Source organism: Ovis aries, chromosome 2 (genome assembly GCF_016772045.2).
Source record: "Ovis aries strain OAR_USU_Benz2616 breed Rambouillet chromosome 2, ARS-UI_Ramb_v3.0, whole genome shotgun sequence".
Lineage (NCBI taxonomy): Eukaryota > Metazoa > Chordata > Mammalia > Artiodactyla > Bovidae > Ovis > Ovis aries.
The window spans coordinates 117,877,657-117,897,578 of record NC_056055.1 but is presented as its reverse complement, the minus strand read 5'-3'; the positions used below and the strand labels follow the sequence as shown (position 1 = coordinate 117,897,578).

At 58.2% G+C, this 19,922-nt stretch overlaps 1 protein-coding gene across 2 annotated transcripts in view; it reads left to right on the top strand.

Moving 5' to 3' along the window:
* MYO7B (myosin VIIB) overlaps positions 1-19,696 on the top strand; it is a 97,347-nt gene extending 77,651 nt beyond the window's left edge. For both annotated transcript variants that reach the window (XM_027964673.2, XM_060411074.1), the window contains 21 exons: positions 230-349; positions 1,649-1,822; positions 2,451-2,678; positions 4,062-4,229; positions 9,262-9,379; positions 9,466-9,592; positions 10,851-11,017; positions 11,952-12,133; positions 13,055-13,185; positions 13,478-13,635; positions 13,835-13,988; positions 14,412-14,567; positions 15,173-15,278; positions 16,241-16,354; positions 16,544-16,631; positions 17,155-17,261; positions 17,729-17,914; positions 18,121-18,237; positions 18,420-18,503; positions 18,679-18,798; positions 19,181-19,696. In XM_027964673.2, coding sequence (XP_027820474.1) covers positions 230-349; positions 1,649-1,822; positions 2,451-2,678; positions 4,062-4,229; positions 9,262-9,379; positions 9,466-9,592; positions 10,851-11,017; positions 11,952-12,133; positions 13,055-13,185; positions 13,478-13,635; positions 13,835-13,988; positions 14,412-14,567; positions 15,173-15,278; positions 16,241-16,354; positions 16,544-16,631; positions 17,155-17,261; positions 17,729-17,914; positions 18,121-18,237; positions 18,420-18,503; positions 18,679-18,798; positions 19,181-19,282 — 2,907 coding nt within the window. In that variant the 3' untranslated portion in view covers positions 19,283-19,696. The remainder of the gene's footprint in view (positions 1-229; positions 350-1,648; positions 1,823-2,450; positions 2,679-4,061; positions 4,230-9,261; positions 9,380-9,465; positions 9,593-10,850; positions 11,018-11,951; positions 12,134-13,054; positions 13,186-13,477; positions 13,636-13,834; positions 13,989-14,411; positions 14,568-15,172; positions 15,279-16,240; positions 16,355-16,543; positions 16,632-17,154; positions 17,262-17,728; positions 17,915-18,120; positions 18,238-18,419; positions 18,504-18,678; positions 18,799-19,180) is intronic.
* Positions 19,697-19,922: the final 226 nt, after the last annotated feature.

Genomic DNA, 19,922 nt, shown 5'->3' with positions numbered 1-19,922 from the left:
TTTAGCTTTTTTTCCAGTTTTATTGAGATATTATTGACATATAACATTGTTCAAATGTAGGGTATACAGTGTTGTGATTTTATATAGGTGCATATGTAAAATGATTGCCAAGTAATACATCCATCATCCACAATTACAATTAGTATCATAGCTCCTAGAATCTGGACAGTGAGTAGAAAGCGGCCTCCATTCTAAGTATCTTCGTGCCTTCCCCTTCCTCATCCACCAGTATCTGCTGAACTTCATCGGTCAAGGACCAGTCGGCTACGGGCCCTTCTGTGCTGAGCGCCTGAGACGCACCTGTGCCAATGGGGTGCGCGCAGAGCCCCCCTCCTGGCTGGAGCTGCAGGTAGGGGCTGGAGGGGATGGGAGGCAGCCAGTGTGGGGTGGTGGCAGCCCCTGTGACTCCTCCAGCACAGCTCATGGGGCTGCCAACAGGAAGTATGTGCTCTGGGCCCCTCCCCGCTCTTCTGGGCCAGTGGTCCCTGGGAGCCCCAGCTGGGGCTCAGCCTCCCCAGGCCCAGTCCAGGCTTCAAAAGTGCCACCTCCCCCACATCTAAATTGATATTCCTTGGTGGCTCAAACGGTAAAGAATCTGCTGCAATGCAGGAGACCCGGGTTCAATCCCTGGGTCGGGAAGATCCCCTGGAGAAGGGAATGGCTACCCACTCCAGTATACTTGCCTGGAGAATTTTATGGACAGAGGAGCCTGGTGGGTCACAGTCCATGGGGTTGCAAAAAGTCAGACATGACTGAGTAACACTTTCTCTTTCACTTAGGGCCCTTCTAGCTGAAGGGGAAAATCAGTCTTAGTTCCTTAGCTGCATGGTGTGAGTGGCTGCTAACTGTCTAAAGCTTACCCCTCCCAAAGACACTTGCATTTTATATGGTCGTGCAAGGCTGTCTACCTAGGTGGCATTCTTGTGTTGCCTGTGAGTTCTTGCAGGATCCTCAGGAACGGTACTTCAGACACAGGTAGGGTCTGGCGCCCACTATCCCCGTGGCTCCTGGAAGGTACCCATGCTCTGTGCCCTGTGGTGCCCTATACCAGGACACAGAGAGCACCTCCCTCCACACCCTGTCCTGTTCTCGCTCTGCCACCAACATCCGCAGGACTTCCCTCCTCCACCTCATCTACCTGCTCTGCCCAGAAGCCCTGGAGTTGAAAGTGAACTTGCTGTAGCCATCTGGCCTGTGCTCAAGCCCTGCCGTACACAGAGAGTAACAGTGGCTCCCTCTGACCCAAAGCGTTCCAGAGTCCAAGACTCTACACTCCTAGAGCTTTTTGATTTTCTGTGATCCTGAGTCACCCAATCTCGCTAAAGCTCAGGGAACTCATGTTAAAATGGGGCCTTCCAGTACAGGCTGCACCCCATGGGCACGGTGCTTAAACAGCTCTTGCCTTGGCGGGTCCCTCGGTTCAGCAGCCATGTCTGCTGGCCAGGACTTCGTAAACGCCTTGCCGAGCTGGGCAGGGCTTCAGAAGGCCCTGGCCCAAGAACCTGTGGGAATGCGCCCGCAGGGGCAGTGGGTTGGGAAGTTTGCCTGGTGGGCCAGCCTCCCATCGCAGAGTTCCAGGAGCTCCAGCGCAGGCAGCTGAGCCGAGGGGCCTCCTGGGCAGAAGACCTGAGTCTTCGTCCGTTCCCAGGCTGTCAAGTCTAAGAAGCACATCCCGATCCATATCAGCTTGGCGACTGGAGAGAGCCTGACGGTCATGGTGGACTCAGCCTCAACGTCTCGGGAAGTCTGCCTGCACATCGCCAACAAGCAGGGGCTCAGTGACCACCTGGGCTTTTCTCTGCAGGTCGCCGTGTACGACAAGGTACTGGCCAGGGGTCCCATCCACCGCCTGCCTCCGTCACACACGCAGGGCAGTGCCAGCCCTTGTATCACGCCAGCCTAGGCACCACTCACCTTCCCAGCTGCCAAACACAGATGTGAACACAAACTCCCGCTCACAGACGTGCCGCCTAACCAGGCAGCCTGCTCCCTGGCCCAACACTCACACACTCAGCCTAGTATCTCACACACACACACCTGGAAGGTCCCCTGCTGTGCCTACATCCTGCGCCAAGCCCCCCACCCTGGGGAGCTCAGAATCCCACGCATCCATGTGGAGGTCACACCAGTGCTGCCCCATCCTGAACCCCACATCATCGCCCCACCCAGATGCCCTGATTCCCACTCTCAGAACAGGGTATACACACGCCAGTGAATCAAGGCATTCTAACCCAGTCACGTGGGCATGAGCCTCCTGTGAGAGGGGCCGGCAGGGGGAGAGTCTAGGGGTGTTTAGGGGTGAATGACAGGCCACGCCCAATGGGGAGGAGTCTGAAGCGTTCCTGTCCTCTTGATGTCCACACCTCTCCATGGGTATGGCAAAGGCAGGTGTCCCCGGGGGGCTGACACGCAGTGGTTGCTCACCCTTGCCGCCCTGGTTCTGGTCTCAGTTCTGGTCCCTGGGCAGCGGGCGTGACCACGTGATGGATGCCTTGGCCCAGTGTGAGCAGCTGGCCCGGGAGAGGGGCGAGAGTGAGCGCCAGGCGCCCTGGCGCCTCTACTTCCGGAAGGAGTTCTTCACCCCGTGGCACGACTCCCAGGAGGACCCGGTCAGCACCCATCTCATTTACCGCCAAATCCTCCATGGAGTCTGGCTTGGCGAGTACCCTTTCGAGAAGGTGAGGGGACCACAGCGCTCGGGGCCCCAAAGACCCACCTCTCAGACAGCCTGGGGAAGGGCCCTGTTCCAGGGCAGGGACTTTGGGACAGAGGGCAGCCGGGCTGGGCACCAGCCATGTCCCTGGGGAGGCCGGGTGGGTCATGGAGGGCAGGAGGCTGAGGGAGGGGAGTGGGCCCGGGATGCATCTGTGAGTACAGGTCCCTGTGGCCCTCTGGGAGCAGCTGTCCCTGCCCAGTAGACTCCATCTCCTCCTCTAGCCACAGGTTCACTCAAGCTTCTGGGGTTTGAGGCATCTGCCACCGGCAGCAAAGCCCACCCCCGCCCCCATCAGCGCTAGGTCCGCCTAGCCTCACCGCAGCAGCTGCTCATGGGGCAGCAGGGCCTGGGGGTCAGGAACACCACCTTGGAGTCCCAGCACTTGAACTCAGGTCCCACCTGTGCCTCTTCCTGGAGGTGTGGCCTTGGAACGTTAGGTCACCTCTCTGAGCCTCTGGCTCTCTCCTGGAAGATGCAGTCACCAGAGCTTTCTGTGTGGTTGTGAGACTCAGGGTAGGGGAGCTCACGCACCTGACCTCCTTGGGCAATGCTGTGCCTGTTCAGCGGGTGCAGAGCTCCCCAGGCCTGAATCCAGAGGATGAGCTGGGGACTAGAGGCAACTGCGGCAGTCCTGGAGGCCTGCCTGGAGCAGGGCAGTGGGCAGGGAGAGGTGGGGGCAAAGGGGGCGTGGGGTCAGAAGGCAGGCAAATAGATGGCTGGGCAAGGTTTGTCTCCTTGGAAAGAACAGGGTAGCTTGTCCCTGTGGGGCGCCTGGAGCAGGGAACCTTCTGTATGTCAGGCCTGCTAGTGACTTACACAGGCTCCTGCCCACATGAATCCTAGCAGAGGCTCTGCAGGAACAACCAGGGAGGTCACCTTTGCCCAGTGAGGACTGGGGGAGACAGGGTAAAGGCCTTGTCCACAAGGGAAGGACAGAGAAACCTGATGTCCTGCAGTCCGCGGGGTCACAAAGAGTCGGACACGACTCAGTGACTGAGCCACAGCACTCACCTCACTCAGCAGGGCTGGGGCTCCACCCAGGCCCCAGAGCTCAGTCCCGCACACTCATTGGCTCATGCAGGCTGAACGAGGAGCATGCAGACACCCGCCTTATCTTCAAGCTGGGCTGCTGGGAGACTCCGGCCTGCCGACAGGAGCGCAGCCCGTGTTGGGCCCAGTCAGGGCACACAGGGGCTCTGCTGTGTTGGGGGAGGGGCAGGTGCTGCCTAGCAGGTCCTCTGCTGTGGGGGGTGAGAGCTCAGCAGGGGCAAGGCTTCCTGGGGGAGAGTGGGCTCTCACATGCACACCCCACCCCGGCTCCTGTGTGTGTCCCTGGGCTGTGCAGGAGGACAAGCTGGTGGAGCTGCTGGCCCAGCACTGCTACGTGCAGCTGGGTGCCTCGGCCGGGAGCCAGGCCATCCGGGAGCTGCTGCCCAGCTGTGTCCCTTCCAAGCTGTACAGGACCAAGACCCCAGAGAAGTGGGCCAGCCTGGTCACCACCACCTATGCCAAGGTCAGCCTCCCCACAGCCTGTGTACTCTGGCTATGCAGCTCTTTTTGGAGGTGGTGGGCCCCTTGGTATTTAGAGGGGCTGGAGATCCCATTATGAGTCCCGACTCACTGAGGGGATGGAGACTAACCTCCCAGTCACCATAGCCCTATGTCTCTAGGTTTAAACAATCTCATTCAGGTTCACCCCCCTCACAAGACGGCATCTTGGCTGGTCTGGGCAGCTCAGTCTTCCACTGGTCTCTACTACAGGGTCAATCTGGGCCCTGGCTTTTGGGTACAAGAAGGCATCCCCAGCCGCTGACCATGAGCACACCCTCACCCTGGCCCCAGTTCCGCCCTGGGCCTTATTGGTGTCCCCTTGCTGGGCCCTGAATGCCCGGTGCTGGCCTGGACGGCAGGGAGGGCTGCCCTTCCTCTACACCTGCTTGGTCAGCCCACAGCAAGTAAAGGTGGTTCCTGGAGGCTCACAGCCTCTTCCCCAAGAAGACAGCCATCTGACTTGATCCCCCTGCTTCTCTTCCCCTCCCCGCAGGGTTGTCCCAAACCACCCCTCTGTCAGAGCCTCCTTCCTCATAGGGTACTTTGCTCTGCAGTGTGTCCTGAGGGTGCAAAGGCGTCTCTAAGGGCTGGTGGGCTCCGTGCTGCAGCTGCTGCTGCAGAAGAGCTGTGCATGGGGTGAGGGGGTGGAAGGGGGAGGATAAAACCCTCTGGTTAATGCTTTTGTGTGTGTGTTAGTCACGCAGTTTTATCTGACTCTTTAACACCCTATGGACTGTAGCCCTCCAGACTTCTCTGCCTGTGGAATTCTCCAGGCAATAATACTGAAGTGGGTAGCCATTTTCTTCTCCAAGGGATCTTCCCGACCCAGGGATCAAAGCCGGGTCTCCCGCTTTGCAGGCAGATTCTCTACCATCTGAGCCACCAGGGAAGCCTTCCCCGGCTTCAATTACCCTGTGGCACTGGGAGCCAAGAAACAGCAGGACAGGCAGCCAGCAGTTCAAAGGCAGTGCAGTGCTGGTTTGTCGGGTTGACGGCCTGGCTGCAGGAGATGAGCCCCAGGCGCATGGCTCAGACAGCAGGGGTTGCCCGAGTTCAGGGCGGGGCAGGGAGGGTGACCGATGCAGTCTGCACTCCGGCCACAGGAAAGGACGTGATCAGAGTGGGTTTGCAGACAAGGGTCCTGTGCGCGTCTGCAGTGGGGGAATGCAGCTTGCTTTGTCCTGCTCTTCAGGAATCACAGTACACAGCCCTGAGGAAAGGCTTCAAGGAGTCCTGCAGGAGAGAAGCCCAATTGTTTTGCCTAATATTCCTCACACAAGCTTGGCCACAGAAGCTTTGTTCCCCAGGGCGGTCGCTATCATTTCTTGGGGACAATCCCTGAACAGGAATTGGGGAAGCAAACCTTGAGGATTATTTTTGTTGTTTCCCAGCCCAAAGGATGTGTTTACAGGGGAGAGGCCATGGACTTTTTAGGGCTAGTACGAGGCAGAGGAGACAAGAGATGCACATGAACCCAAATGAACAAGAGTAAGAAGTGGCATCGTCATTTTGGGGAAGGGGAGATGGGGTGAGAGTAAAGAATTAGGAAATTTACACCACTGTTTTCCAAAGGGAACCTAAGTTTCACTGATGTTTTTTCAGTAAACACTAAAATGTGGACATTACCAAATAAACCAGAAAATAAGACAAACACAAAGAAAAAGGGGAGATCACCAATAGTATCACATCAAAGAGCTCCTCCCTCTTAACACTGCAGTACCTATCCTTCCAGACTGCTTTAGTCTCATGGACACAGCTGACATGTGCATATGATTGGAATGCAAGAAACACACTTTTTTTAAAAAATTAATTTATTTTAATTGGAGGCTAATTACTTAACAATATTGTGGTGGTTTTTGCCATACATTGACATGGATCAGCCTTGGGTGTACATGTGTCCCCCATCCTGAACCCCCTCTCACCTCCCTCCCCATCCCATCCCTCTGGGTCATCCCAGTGCACCGGCTTTGAGTGCCCTGTTTCATGCATTGAACCTGGACTGGCAATCTGTTTCACATATGCGTGATTCAGTGCTATTCTCCCAAATCATCCCACCCTCGCCCCCTCCCACAGAGTCCAAAAGACTGTTCTTTATGTCTGTGTCTCTTTTGCTGTCTCACGTATAGGGTCCTCATTACCATCTTTCTAAATTCTGTATATATGCATTAAAATACTGTATTGGTGGTTTTTTTTTTTTTCTGACTTACTTCACTCTGTATAATAGGCTCCAGTTTCATCCACCTCATTAGAACTGATTCAAGTGTGTTCTTTTTAATGGCTGAGTAATACTCCATTGTGTATATGTACCACAGCTTTCTTATCCATTCATCTGCTGATGGACATCTAGGTTGCTTCCATGTCCCAGCTATTGTAAACAGTGCTGTAATGAACATTGGGGTACATGTGTCTCTTTCAGTTCTGGTTTCCTTGGTGTGTTTGCCCAGCTGTGGGATTGCTGGGTCGTATGACAGTTCTATTTCCAGTTTTTTAAGGAATCTCCACACTGTTCTCCATAGTGGCTGTACTAGCTTGCATTCGCACCAACAGTGTAAGAGGGTTCCCTTTTCTGCGCACCCTTTCCAGCATTTATTGTTTGTAGACTTTTTGATAGCAGCCATTCTGACCAGCGTGAGATGATATGTCATTGTGGTTTTGATTTGCATTTCTCTGATAATGAGTGATGTTGAACATCTTTTCATCTTAGCCATCTGTATGTCTTCCTTGGAGAAATGTCTGTTTAGTTCTTTGGCCCATTTTTTGTTTGGGTCATTTATTTTTCTGATGTTGAGCTTCATGAGCTGCTTGTATATTTTTGAGATTAATTCTTGGTCAGTTGCTTCATTTGCTATTATTTTCTTCCATTCTGAAGCCTGTCTTTTCAAATTGCTTATAGTTTCTTTCATTGTGCAAAAGCTTTTGAGTTTAATTAGGTCCCATTTGTTTATTTTTGCTTTTATCTCCATTACTCTGGGAGGTGGATCATAGAGGACCTTGCTGTGATTTATGTTAGAGAGTGTTCTGCCTATGTTTTTCTCTAGGAGTTTTATAGTTCCTGGTCTTAAATTTAGATCTTTAATCCATTTTGAGTTTATTTTTGTGTATGGTGTTAGAAAGTGTTCTAGTTTCATTCTTTTGCAGGTGGTTGACCGGTTTTCCCAGCATCACTTGTTAAAGACATTGTCTTTTCTCCATTGTATATTCTTGCCTCCTTTGTCAAAGATAAGGTGTCCATAAGTGCGTGGATTCATCTCTGGGCTTTCTATTTTGTTCTACTGATCTATATTGCGGTCTTTGTGCCAGTATCATACTGTCTTGATGACTGTAGCTTGGTAGTAGAGCCTGAAGTCAGGCAGGTTGATTCCTCCAGTTCCATTCTTCTTTCTCAAGATTGCTTTGGCTGTTTGAGGTTTTTTTGTCTTTCTATACAAATTATGAAATTATTTGTTCTAGTTCTGTGAAAAATACTGTTGGTAGCTTGATAGGGATTGCATTGAATCTGTAGATTGCTTTGGGTAGTATACTCATTTTCACTATATATGAATATGGTATTTCTCCATCTGTTTGTGACCTCTTTGATTTCTTTCATCAGTGTTTTATAGTTTTCTATATATAAGTCTTTTGTTTCTTTAGGTAAATTTATTCCTAAGTATTTTATTATTTGCATTGCAATGGTGAAAGGATTGTTTCCTTAATTTCTCTTTCTCTTTTTTCATTGTTAGGAAACACACCTTTTTAAAAAATTAAAATGTAATCATCATTAGACAGCTTTCAACCTGCTTCTTCACTTTGCATAATAGTTTGGGCCCTTATTTCTGTGTCACCAAATACCAATCTGTTTTTAAGGGCTGAAGAGTACCGTATTCATGAGCTACAATTCATTCACTGGTGAATTTCAAGGTCATGTCCCACTTTCACTGTTAAAATGATGAAGTGAATCTCTTTGTAGATAAAACTTTTATATGCTTGATGGTTATTTCGTCAAGATCAATTTCTTGAAAAGGGATTTCAGAGTACAAATGTTGGGTTTCCCAGGTGGTGCCCGTGGTAAAGAACCCGCCTGCCAATGCAGGAGACGTAAGAGACAGGGCTTCAGCCCCTGCCGGGAAGATCCCCTGGAGGAGGGCATGGCAGCCCACTCCAGTATTCTTGCCTGGAGAATTCCATGGACAGAGGAGCCTGGCAGGCTACAGTCCATAGGGCCACAAAGAGTCAGACATGGCTAAAGTGAATGAGCACGCATGAATGTTCTAAAATCCCTGATATGTGTTTCAAAGTGCCAGATCTCGGGATGTGTCCATTTACATCCCCTGATTCAGTATATGAATGTTACCCAACCACCTTTTAAGGAAGGAACAAGAGAAACAACATTTTATCCAACAAACCATAACAGGAAAGCTCAACTGGATGTTACAGCCGCGATATTACAGTTGGATGTTACAGATCTGTGAAGATGGGAAGAGGGAAGGGTGAAGGTCAGATAGAGCCAAGGGTGAGGGAGGGAGGAAGGTGAGACAGGACTGGGGAGGGGGATTGAGATGAAGGTCCCTGAGAGACGCCTCCCAAATGTGTAGAAGAGAGGCAGAGTGGAGCACCACCAACACACAGACAGACACCAACGCGGGCCTCGAGCACGGAGCAACATGTAGCCACAGGAGGCCGGTGTTGGTGAGAGCCAATCTGAGCCCGCAGACAGGGGCCGCAGACAGGGGCCCACAGACACCTGCATGTGCCCCTCATTGTCTTCCAGGCTCAGGCAGCGAGCAGCAGCCTGGCCCTCCGGCCCTCGGGAGCTCTGATTCTAAAGTGGGGATCAGAAGCACCAGTGATGGGCCCTCCCCAGCCCACCAGAGTCCCTCACCTGACTCTCACTGACACTGGCCTGGCTTTAGGTGGCAACTTCACAGAATGATCCAGCAAATGAGTTCCCTGGGCACTGGGTGAGGAGTTAGCTGGGGGGTAAGTGACGGAGGTGACTCATTGCAACCTCCATGCAGGCTCCCTATACCCAGAAGCAGGCCAGGCCACTGACCGTGCAGGAGCAGGTGGTGGACACTGCCTGCCTGAAGTGGCCACTGCTCTTCTCCCGGCTCTTTGAAGTCACCACACTCTCAGGTAATGGTGTCTGATGTATAAGAGGGTGCCAGTGGGCCCCCAGCCTGGACCAGCCCTGGCTTCACACCCCTCTCTCCTTCTGCCAGGCCCCCGACTGCCCAAGACTCAGCTGATCTTGGCTGTTAACTGGAAGGGGCTGTACTTCCTGGACCAGAAGGAGAAGGTGCTCCTAGAACTTTCTTTCCTCGAGGTCATGAGTCTTATCACCAACAGGTGGGTGCTCCGAGGGAAGCCCCAAACCTGCCTGTCCCCACAACCTCAGTCCTTGGGGCTCCAGGAGAGACCGCGAGAGGGGTGGGGCACACTGTCCCTGGGGGCCCAACTGGCTCACACCGCGTCATACGTGCGGCATGATGGCCATTGGCTCAGGCCCCACCCTCCACTGTCCTGGGGCCAGCAGTGCGTCCTCACACCACCGATTGCCCCCTCGAGCTTCCTCTAGAGCCCAGCTCCCCCGGAAAGAGGCACATAAGGTTGCAGCCTTCAGGGCATCCATTCGCTTCTAGGTTTCTTCTCTTCTCGCTGGTGGGTGCTGCTCACGTGGAGGTGCCAGCAGTCTGGGAGAGGGAGTGAGGGACAGGCCTGTGTGTGCAGGGTGTGGAGCAAAGTGAGGACCACCTTGCATGCCATGCGTGCCCCAGACACCCCGCCCCCAGCTCTCATCTACTGAGAAGGCCTCCACGCCCTTCTGGAAGGCCTGCCTGTGCCCTGCCAGGGCCCCTCCTTGGTTAAAACACACCCTAGTGTGGCATGACCATTATAGTCATTCCCAGTGTGCAGGGCACATGCTGGCACCACTCACTGAGGCGGACTGTGCTAGGTGCTCTCTTCTATTCCGATAAGTCTCCCCATCACCCCACACTCTGCAGATGAATAAACAGAGGCATGCAGAGGGTAGGTGCTTAGGCGCTCAGTTGTGTTCGACTCTGCGACCCCATGGACTATAGCCTGCCAGGCTCCTGTGTCCATGGGATTTCCCAGGCAAGAATACTGAAGTGGGTGGCCATGCTCTCCTCCAGGGGATCTTCCCACCCCAGGAATCAAACCAGGGTCTCCTGCATTGCTGGCGGATTCTTTACCAGCTGAGCTACCAGGGAAGCCCGCAGAAGCTGGGTAGCTCACCCAAACTCACCCAGGCTGGTACACCATCTCCTTGCCTGCCCAGAGCTGACTCCACAGACAGGCTTGGCACCACCACTGCCTTTGAAACCCATAGAACAGGACTCTAAGCTCTGGCTCATCTGCCCACGCACACAGAGAGTCCGGGGCTAGGGCAGACCCATGCTCAGCCCCAGGCCCTGTATGGCTCCAGACACACTGGAGTTTCCTCATCTGTAAGAGGGCTTCATGGTGCGAAGGTTGGCTCTCTGGACTCTGTAACTTGGGCAGGTCACCCCTCAGGCTGTTGAGGGGCGGACCCAGGGGGAGGGTGGGGCAGGCCTCTGGTCACATTGCCCCCTTCCCCCCTCAGGGAGGCCCGGGGTGGGCAGAGGCTGACGCTGTGCACGCTGCATGAAGAGGAGTATGAGTTCCGGTCCCCCAGCAGCGTGGCCATCGCCGAGCTGGTGGCCATGTTTCTGGAGGGCTTGAAGGAGAGGTCCGTGTTCGCCATGGCCCTGCAGGACAGGAAGGCCACAGGTGCCCAGCCAGGCGGGGAGGGGGCCCGGTGAGGGGCTGCTCATGTGGCTGGTGGGAGGGCGGCTTGCTTGTTCCAGGCCCTGGTGGTCACAAAGCAGGTGGAGGGCAGGGGCTCGAGCAAAGACAGGGAGAGAGGCCACAAAGCGCGCAGGGTCACCCATGGGCAAGGCCCTCCTTCCTGCAAGATAAGGGAATTCAGGAGGGCTCTCAGCCCCTCCAAAGTGAAGGGCACCGAGGGATGTCCTTCTTCTGGAAGCAGGGGGAGAGCCAGCCAGGTCACCAGCCCATGCAGTACACACCCTCCCCTGTTATCCAGTGTTGCAGGCAAGGATTGGTGGCTTAGAGGAAGAACACAGCTCACCCAGGGCCGCATAGCTTGCGGGTGGGGATGGGGGCAGGGTGAGCTTCCCTCAGCACAGCTGGAAATCAGGCTTCAGAAAGTAGGGGAGCTGGGGAGGGCTGTGCACAGGGTTTTAACTGCCCTGGAAACATCAGCAGAAGCTTTGTCCCCATGGCCCATCCCATCCTCACAGCAGCCCCAGGAGGGAGGGGTGATAGTCTCCATTTTACAGCTGAGGAAACAGGCTCAGACAGATCACTTAGCTCCTGGGCAGGGCCGGTGACAGCCTTCCGGTCCTCTGTCCCCTTGGTCCATCTGCCTCACAGCTCCCTGGCCACTTCCTGCTCAGGCCTCAGAGCAAGTCTCCTCAGCTTCTCCCTGCCCGGCTGTGTCTGTCCAGGCCCCCCGAGTGCCTGAGCTTGGGGAATCCTAGCCCCAGTGATTCTCGGAGTGGCCTTGGGCCCCCTGTTCTGTGTCCCTGTTTCCTCACCTGTCGGAGGGGATGGCCCACAGGATGCCAGCAGGGCCCCTGGCCTCCGCTGAACCCTGGGGAAACTGTCTCTCTATCTCTTGTGTGTGTCTGTGTGACCGTAGAGGATTCCACCCTCCTGCCCTTTAAGAAGGGGGACTTGCTGATCCTGACAAAGAAGCAGGGCCTGCTGGCCTCTGAGAACTGGACCCTAGCCCAGAATGACCGGACCGAGAAGACAGGACTGGTGCCTACCTCCTGCCTCTACGCCATCCCGACAGTCACCAAGCCCTCAGCACAGCTGCTGGTAACTCACGTGCTCGCCTGCCCTCAGCTGGGCACCCCTGGACACCTGGGGAAGAGGCTGAGATGCCAGGCCTGGGGTCCTAGCTCAGGTGCCTGGGCCCCACCCCCCAGAAAGCCTGGGTGTCATGTCAGCCCTGCCAGCCCCGCCGCCCCTCTGGGAGAGGCAGGAAGTGCTTGTGCAGTGAGTGGCTGGGGCGCCACCTGGCACTCAGCAGGTGTTCAATCAGTGCACACCCCTCCCACCAGGGAGCGTCCTGGGGGTAAACCCGTCTTGCCTCAATGTCGTTTAAAAACCCTGACCCAAGGAGGCTTAAGCCTCCCTATCCCTGACAACCATGCCACCCTAACCCCCAAGACCAGCGCCTCCCCCCGCAGGGAGACAGGACAGACAGGCCTCCCAAATGCATGTATGAGGGCCAACTGTGTGCCCTGTACCACAATACAGTATCAAACACCAAAGCATCTCCACCCTCAAGGAGACTTGGACGAATGATGATGGCACACTTGATGGCAAGTGTGCAAAGTGCCACCAAGAAGCAGCACTTGTTACAGGAGCAAATTCTAGGAGGGGGTTCACCCTGTCCAGGAGGATTTCCCTGAGGGTCAGACACATCAGTGATGAGGCCCGAAGGAGGTGGGGGGCCAGGCCAGCAGGGCCAGGGTGAGGGATACCCCTGAAGAGAAGTGCCCCAGGAGAGGGGAGCCTGGTGGGCCTGAGCGCCCCCTGAAGAAAAAGGAAACAGGTTCAGAAACATTGAGCCACTGGTCCTGGGGTCTAGAGCAGGAGACACAGGAGGGGTAGGTCCAGGCCTGTCCAGCCCTGCGGCCTGGCCCCTCCCAAGTCTCTGAGGACACCTGGCCAGGAGGAGCCTGTGGGTGGGGCCTTCTGGACACCCATACCTGTGCCCCACCCCACCCCCAGAGCTTGCTGGCCATGTCACCGGAGAAGCGGAAGCTGGCGGCCCAGGAGGGGAGGCCCACAGAGGCGCCCCCTGAGGAGCAGCCCGAGGAGAACCTGCACACGCTGGAGGAATTCTCCTATGAATTCTTCAGGTGCACACCCTACTCCACCCCGGGCCCCGCCCAGCCAGCCCTTCTGTGCTCCCTGGGCACTCAGGTCCATGGAAGCAGATGCCGCGCCCACCTGGGCTCCCTGGGCAGGGAGGGGGCCCTCTGACCCTGACATGGCCCACCCGTTTCTTAGCGGAGTGCTGTGGGCGCAGAGGGCATCTCTGTGGGGGCCCACCCTGGAACCCTGGGCTCTCTCTGCACTGTGTGTGCATGGCCCATGGTGGGTAGGTACAAGGAACAGCGCACACCCTGACCCTGGCCCCCATCCCCACAGGATCCCAGAGAAGGAGACCGTCAGCAGAGCCGTGCTGCCTCTGGCCCGAACCCGGGGGCAGCTGTGGGCCCACTCGGCCGAGCCCCTGCGGCAGCCGCTGCTCCGGCGCGTCCACGCCAACGCTGAGCTGCGGGATGCTGCCTGTCAGATCTTCATTGATATCCTTTCCCAGCCAGCCTGCCCCAGCCCCACACCAAGCCTGTGGGCACGGGCCCCACGGCCGGCCCACCCGAGGGCCAGGCCTCTCAGGGCAGGGGGCTGCTCCAGAGGCAGTGAGGTGCCCCGGGGTGGCGGGGGATCAGCTCCCGGCCAGACTCAGGATCGGTGGTGATGGGCGCTGCTCCTTGACGGCTGCACCCATCCTCAGGTACATGGGTGACTACCCATCTCGGCAGGCCTGGACCTCCCTGGAGCTCACCGACCAGATCTTCTCATCAGCCCTCCAGGAGGCCATCCTGCAGGACGAGGTTTATTGCCAGATCCTGAAGCAGCTGACGCACAACACCAAGAGGTCTGTGGGCAGCGGGGAGGGATGGAAGGCACAGCGGGCACAGGGTTGATGTGCCCGGGGCCCCCTTGGTCCTTCCCCCAGCCCCTACCTCGTAAAGGCAGCCTTCGTTGTAACACTGGGCGGGGGGTGTTGGGACTTTTTGCCCTGGGCCGTACCTCTCCGACCCTGTCTCCTTTGTCCCCTGGCTTCTCTAAACCTCAGTGCTCTCCTCCACAAAATGGGCACAATAGCACTCCCTCCCCTTCTTGTGAGCGGGAACACTTTGGTGGCATTGGCAGCAGGGCAGTGGCCTCCTTGCCCAGGGCCTCAGGCAGGCCTCTGCTCACGTGATAATCCTACATAGAGCCCCATCTCCCTGCAGTGCTGGCGGGCCGGGCCTCCAGGAGGGGCCCCTCCTGGGCTGACCTGTGCTGCCGCCCACAGGTACAGCGAGGAGAGGGGCTGGCAGCTGCTATGGCTCTGCACTGGCCTCTTCCCACCCGGCAAGGCGCTGCTGCCACACGCCCAGAAATTCATAGACACGCGGAGAAGGAAGGTGCTGGCACCCGACTGCAGCCGCCGCATCCAGAGGGTCCTGAGGTGAGCCTGCCAACTCCTAGGTGCTCCTGGAACGTTGGTCTGGGAGTGCCGGGCTAAGAGGGGCAGCCTCCAGTCTCCCAGGATCGTGTTCCAGTGGGGACACCCGCCAGAGGAGCCAGACTCAGCTTCCTCTCTGAAGTAGTATCAGTCTGGGGAGATAGGACCCAGTCCCAGCAACCAGGGAGGAAGACACAAAGAGAGGCCCAGGAGGGCTGCAGGGAGGCTGGAGGGGTTGGTGGAGTTTCTTGCCATGAGTGGCCACCTGGGTATGAAGAGGCCCATACCCAATGCCCGGCTATGTGAAGATGGGAACACGACCCACCCTGCCCACTGGTGGCCTGCCCAGCCTGGTCCTCTCCCCACGTGTGTCCTCAAACCTTGGGGCTCCTGGGAGATGAGGCCAGGCTGGCCTCTGCCGCCTCCTATGGGGCATGTGCCCAGCGCCTCCACAGGGCAGCTCCCCGCCCTGACCTGGGCTCCACCATGCGCGTCTCCGGGCTTAGCTTCCGTTGTGTGCATGGCACATAGCTGAGCTAGAGGCTGGTGCCGGGGCCGGGCCTGGGTGGGGGTGGTGGGTGGCCCGTGCAGCACGCACTTGGCTCCAGGACAGGGCCCCGGAAGCAGCCGCCGCACCAGGTGGAGGTGGAGGCCGCTGAGCAGAACGTCTCCCGCGTCTGCCACAAGGTCCACTTGCCCAACGACACGAGCGAGGTGAGCCTCCCTCCCCCACCCCACCCCCCACCGCCACCAGGGCTCACAGCCAGAGCAAGGCACTTCCCCACTGGGGTCACTCTAGGAGGGCTGGGAGACACCTACGGACACAGCTGTGTGAGTTCAAACGGACTGTCTCCCCTTGTGCGCTCCTCGCCCCTCTCCTGTGAAAATACGGCTCCGCTCTCGCTGGCCCCCACCAGCATGAACTGAGTGCTGGGCGCCCGCAGGAGCTCCGGGTCATGCAGGGGACTACTGGCCCTGGTGAGGCTGTAGTATGGCGGGGAGTTGGGATGCCCCAAAGGCATCGGGGGCCTTCCAGGCCAGGCGCAGGAGTGAGGAGGCCAGGAGGCTGGGCAACGAGGCTGAGTTCCAGGGCCTAGAGACCCCTTGGGGCTTCCACCCAGTCCTGAAGCCGCAGTGAGCAAGGAGCCCATGAGGTGCCTATGGATGGAGCCCAGTTGGCTGTGGGGACAGCGGAAGAGACAGGCGCGAGGTGGGAGTGCACGCGTGCGTGCTCAGTCGCTCAGTCGTGTCTGACCCCGTGCGACACTATGGACCCCTGTAGCCCACCAGCCTCCTCTGTCCAAAGGATTCTCCAGGCAAGAGTGCTGGAGTGGGTTGCCATCCCTCCCTCCAGTGGGAGACCCTGGGCTAAATGGCAGCGGTGGAGGGAGAAGAGGGGGTGATGACCTCACGGCCCTCCCCAAGTGGACTGTGGCCTGGAGATGGCAGAACCCGTGATGGGAAGTTCCCAGTCTGGCTGCAGGCTCTCAGAGCAAGCGGAAACAGCCAGGCCTCTTGGGTACCCCGAGACAGTGAGCCCTGTGACAAACAGTGCACACATCTGGCCAGGTCTCTAGAGGGGTAGTCTCAGCCTTCTCAGGACAGGGCATGCCCAGCCTTAGCCAGCAGGGCTCAGAGGGCTATCCAGAGCTGAGCCAGTGCACCTTTCTGCCCAGATGCTGGAGGTGGGTGCCAACACCCGGGTGCGGGACGCCTGTGACAGCATCGCCGCCCGGCTGCAGCTTGCCTCCTGGGAGGGCTGCAGCCTCTTCATCAAGATCGCAGACAAGGTGTGTGGCCCACAGGCCAGGGGGCGGGAGGGAAGGCAGTTAAGGCGGGCGGGGGTCTCCCACCGGCACTGGGCCAGCCCGCCGAGGTTCACAGGCACACAGGCGAGAGGGGTCACGGAGCCCCAGGGTGACACCTGGCCTTCTGCACACCTACCTGCCTGCCTGTACCCTCGTCTCCACCTGCCCCAGGTCATCAGCCAGAAGGAGGGAGACTACTTCTTTGACTCCTTGCGGCACGTGTCCGACTGGGTAAAGAAGAACAAGCCCCAGAAGGAAGGTGAGCAGAAGGTTCTGGGAGCCAGGCTGGGGCCACAGAGGAGGGTGTTGCTGGGATGTGAGGTGAAGCAGAGCTTGTCTGCCTCCTGGGCCAGGGTCAGACAGCTCCCCTGGACCCTCCCGCATGGCCCATGTTCATTCATTCCCCTCAGGTGCCCTGGCTCGTGGGTATGGCCAGGCCTGGGGCCAGCCAGTGAGGCCCTGCCCTGAGAGCTCTGCCAGCTCGGGCAGGGGCAGGCATGGGGCAGGCCTAGAACACATGGCCGGACTTTGGGGTGATGAAGGGGGGGCAGAAGGGAGTCTGACCCTGCAGGGAGATCTGGGAGCGCCCACTCGTCCTGAAGGCTGAGGAGGGGCTGGGGGCCAGGGAGAAAGAGGCATGGAGGCTTCCCAAGGGGGAGGTCATGGTAGCAGACACAGCAGCGACGTGGGAGGGCCAAGTGGCAGGGTGCAGGAGTGGGGGTAAGGCCTCAGAGCCTGCCTGGCCAGGGACAGGCTCTGTGCTCACTGCTGCCCCTGCCCAGGGGCCCCTGTGACCATCCCCTATCAGGTGTATTTCATGCGGAAACTGTGGCTCAACGTGGCCCCTGGGAAGGATGTGAAGGCAGACACCATCCTTCATTACCACCAGGTACCGGGCCACCTCCTGGGGGGTGTTGGGGCCACTCTCACTCAGTCACACCTGCCCTCAGAGTGGGACATGGCCTCTTTGCCCAGGGCCACCCACCTCCTGCCCAGGGCCTCATGGTTGGTCAGGGTTCTGGAGCCAGGAGCAGATGGAGAGCAGTGCCCTGGGGCAGTGGCACCTGCAGACAGTGGCTGTACCCTCACCTGCAACATGCCTACCAGTGAGGGGAGGGCCCAGAGGGTCCCGAGCCTGCCAAGTGCTAGGCCTTGCCCTGAAGGGGTAGACAGGCCCGGCTCTGCAGTGAGGCGTTGGGGAGCCCTACCCACGCTCAGCCGTCTCCCCTCCGCTGGAAACCTAACCCTGAGGACCTTATCTCTCTGAGGCTCCGTTTCCTACATTCTACTGGGGTACCACTTGAGCGCAAAGCTGGGGGTGGCAGGAGCCTAAAGTCCAGCTTTCCCTTCACCCAGGAGCTGCCCAAGTACCTGCGTGGGTTCCACAAGTGTTCCAGGGAGGATGCCATCCACCTGGCCGGCCTAATCTACAAGGCCAGGTTTGGTGATGACCGGCCCCAGCCAGCCAGCATCCCCAAGATCCTGCGGGAACTCGTGCCTGAGAACCTCACGCGCCTAATGTCCCTGGAGGAATGGAAGAAGGTCCTTGTTGGGGGCTGGGGAGGGGGCCCTTAGCTGCGGCCACCATAGGGGCCCTGCCCACGTGTGGCTGTGGGAAGGTGGATTGGGTCTGCCACCCGCGGCCTCAGGCAGCAGCCGTTGTTCTGGCCGGGGCTGCAGGGCCTCAGGTGGTGGCCCAGCCAGGCTGTGGTCTCCACTGAGACCTCACTGGCCCTGGCTTCCCCTAGAACATCCTCCTGGCCTGCAACAAGCACAAGGACAAGACAGTGGAGGAGGCCAAGGTGGCCTTCCTGAAGTGGATCTGCCGGTGGCCCACCTTTGGGTCTGCCTTCTTCGAGGTGAAGGTAGGTGGCACCCCAGACCCGCCGTCCTGGCCAGGCAGACCCCACACAGCTCTGGCCCTGGTCACCTGAGCTTCTCCTGCAGACAAGCCACAGGCAGGGCCACGGCCAGGTCTGGGAGGGCATGCGTGTGTGTGTGCGTCTCAGGGAGGGGCTGTGATCCCTGTGACGCCCTCTCTCCGCAGCAAACCTCGGAGCCCTCCCACCCAGACATCATCCTCATCGCCATCAACCGGCACGGGGTCCTGCTCATCCACCCCAAGACCAAGGTAGCAGAGGGCCCTGGCAGGGCCGGAGGGGCCCCCGTGCAGGGGGGCTGGGCGCCCGTCCTCCTACACGTCAGCCCTGGGCTCTGGAGGATCCTGGGCAGCAGTTCAGCCCCGGGGCCCCTCAGGCCTCCTGGGCTTTGGCTGGCTCTGACCCACCCACCTGCTGTGGCTGCAGGACCTGCTCACCACCTACCCCTTCACCAAGATCGCCAGCTGGAGCAGCGGAAGCACCTACTTCCACATGGTGCTGGGGGGCCTGGGCCGGGGCAGCCGCCTGCTGTGTGAGACCTCTCTGGTGAGCTTCAGGCCCGGGGGGCCTTCCGGGGGCCCCATGTCCCTTTTCCCAGCCCAGACGCAAAGTGCCCAGAGGCTCTGGACACTAGCTTTCCCACAGCCTGACCCCTGATGCCACCGGGTGAGTTGCTCATGGGAGGGCCCGGCTCCCATGCCTGGCAGGGACAGGCCAGGCTGGGGTGGTGGAGGACTCGATGGAGGTGCAGTGCGGGAAGGGCTGGGCGTGTCACTCGGGGGCCTCAGGCCTGGCCGGGGGCTCTGTGGTCCCAGGAGGGGTGAGTTCTCAGGGCCCAGACACGGTCCTGCTTCTCTCTTCACCACGTCTGCCCCCTAAGGCCTGGTCCACGCCCTGCCTAACTGTACCCCACCTTTCCCTAACGCAGGGCTACAAGATGGATGACCTGCTGACCTCATACGTGCAGCAGCTGATAAGCACCGTGAACCGGCAGCGGGGCCCCCGTGGCTCAGTCTCAAGCTACCTGTAGGAGCAGGGTCCTCTGGCCCACTCAGCCGCCCTCCCCAGTCAGGGTCCTTGTGGGGCTTACCCAAGGCCCTCCTCTGGGCCCAAGGTCTGCCCTCTTCCCAGAACACACCCTCCCACCCTTTGGCACCCCAGTGGGTCCCTCCCCTGGGTGCTGACTATGAGGGGCAAAGGCAGGAGCCCAGGGCAGCACCGGGAGTGGTAGGCCTCCCAGCTAACAGGTGGATGATGGAGAGGACCCCCTGCTGCTGCTGCTAAGTTGCTTCAGTCGTGTCTGACTCTGTGCAACCCCATAGATGGCAGCCCACCAGGCTCCCCTGTCCCTGGGATTCTCCACGCAAGAACACTGGAGTGGGTTGCCATTTCCTTCTCCAATGCATGGACCCCCTAGAAATGTTCAATAAACGTTCATGGAGCACTGGGGAGTGTGTGTCGGTGAGAGAAGAGGGTTGTGGGTTAGATGGGCAGGAGATCCAGGAGGTGCTGGCCAGGAAAAGTTCCTTCTGTGAAAAGCAAAAAGCACTATGATCCCCCCATGGACAGGGAGGACAGCTTCATCCTGAGAATGACTTCCGTGTCTCAGCTTTCTTTCCACCTCCTTCCCTTCCTGCTTCTCAGACTGGGGAGGGACCCTCTATGGGCCC